At 38.8% G+C, this 1,484-nt stretch overlaps 1 protein-coding gene across 1 annotated transcript in view; it reads right to left on the bottom strand.

Annotated features, from left to right (window-relative positions):
• The window catches only part of TSHR (thyroid stimulating hormone receptor), a 194,901-nt gene that overhangs the window by 75,567 nt on the left and 117,850 nt on the right, over positions 1–1,484 (bottom strand). The window contains exon 6 of the mRNA XM_012656114.1: positions 1,304–1,308. Within this exon, the coding sequence (XP_012511568.1) occupies positions 1,304–1,308 (5 nt within the window). The remainder of the gene's footprint in view (positions 1–1,303; positions 1,309–1,484) is intronic.

The raw sequence follows: 1,484 nt of genomic DNA, 5'->3' as shown, positions 1-1,484 counted from the left end.
TATTTTTAGTTGTTTGGCCAATTTCTTTCTATTTTTAGTAGAGACGGAGGTCTTGCTCTTGCTCAGGCTGGTCTCGAACTCCTGAGCTCAAACGATTCTCCCCGCCTCGGCCTCCCAGAGTGCTAGGATTACAGGTATGAGCCACCGCACCCGGCCCTAATCGTATGTTTTATATTCTAGACTTTTTTCTTCTTCTTCTAAGAAGCGTTTGTTACTTCCCAATAAGAGCCAAGAACAGAGCAATTGGCTTGCCCCGTATAATTGTGGCAGGCACTCAGTATCTGAGCCTAAACCCCGAAAAGCATGGGAAATCAACAGGGTGAGAGAAGGGAGTTCTCAGGTGAGGGAAAGAGAAACAAAAGAAGGGGAAATACAGGCTTAAGTTCTTGTACTGTTAAGGAACTTTCCAGCCACTGATTTCCTTTCATTGTTCCACTGTCCCCCCTTCCCACTTCAATTATTCATTAGGCATTGGATCATGGCATTTTACTGTTATCCTCAACCTTAGAGGTATTTGTCCACACTCTAAGCCTCCCCAGTTAATGGCTGAAAGCACATCAAGCTGGAGAACAGCTTGAGGCCATAAGGAAGCCGACCTGGCATGTCACCTACAAAGTTAGGGGGTGCCGAGGGAGAGGAGAAAGCTTCAGACTAGCCCACGGCAAAGAGACTGGGTTAGACTGAGATATCTGAAGAGAAGGGAAGCCGCCCCCACCAGCATAATTGGACTTTTATTAATAAGAAACATAAATGCAATACTGTATAAGAGTATGTTATTTAAAACAAGAAACTGAAGAAGAATATTAGCCAAAAACTTAGCAGTCAGCCAGTCCTCAGCTTCTTTTCAATTCTTGCTTCAACTTGATTTTCAGTTTTTTCTGGTGTGTTTTTAAGTGCCTATAGTTTAAAAAAATAGGAGGCAGGCCACTTTGACTTTGACTAGGTCTGGTTGCTCTGGTGAGTAGAGTGGGGAGATTAATTTAAATTAATAATTATTGGACATCTGTTATGTGCAACTTTACCAAGTGCTCTGGGAGGTATAAGGAACTAGTTACTAATTATTTACCTGCTTTAGAAACAAGATGTGTATATATTGGCAAAGCCATTGTTTTGTTACTTTAAATGCTGCACAGTAGCAGGTGAAAACTGAGACTAATAAACCTGAAAATAAATCACTGATGTATTTTAACATCAAGTATTAATTTCAAGTTTAATGCATATTGAAGGAAACCTTAATTTTTAAAAAGTTTATTTTATCTGACTACGAAGGTAATATTGTAAAAACTTTAAAATACTTTTAAACGCATTCTCAGAAAGCGAAATAAAATCTCCCATTATTTCGTGATCCAGAGAAAATAAGTTTTTTTCTCTCTCTGTTAAGTACATCTTGTTTTTCAAATGACATTATGACAAAATCATTCCCTATGTGATTGTCTGTGACAACAGACTTAATGTTTGCACAGCATTTCATATTTCATCCTTCT

Source organism: Propithecus coquereli, unplaced genomic scaffold, assembly GCF_000956105.1.
Source record: "Propithecus coquereli isolate 6110/MARCELLA unplaced genomic scaffold, Pcoq_1.0 Scaffold5, whole genome shotgun sequence".
Lineage (NCBI taxonomy): Eukaryota > Metazoa > Chordata > Mammalia > Primates > Indriidae > Propithecus > Propithecus coquereli.
This window is presented reverse-complemented; position numbering and strand designations above follow the sequence as displayed.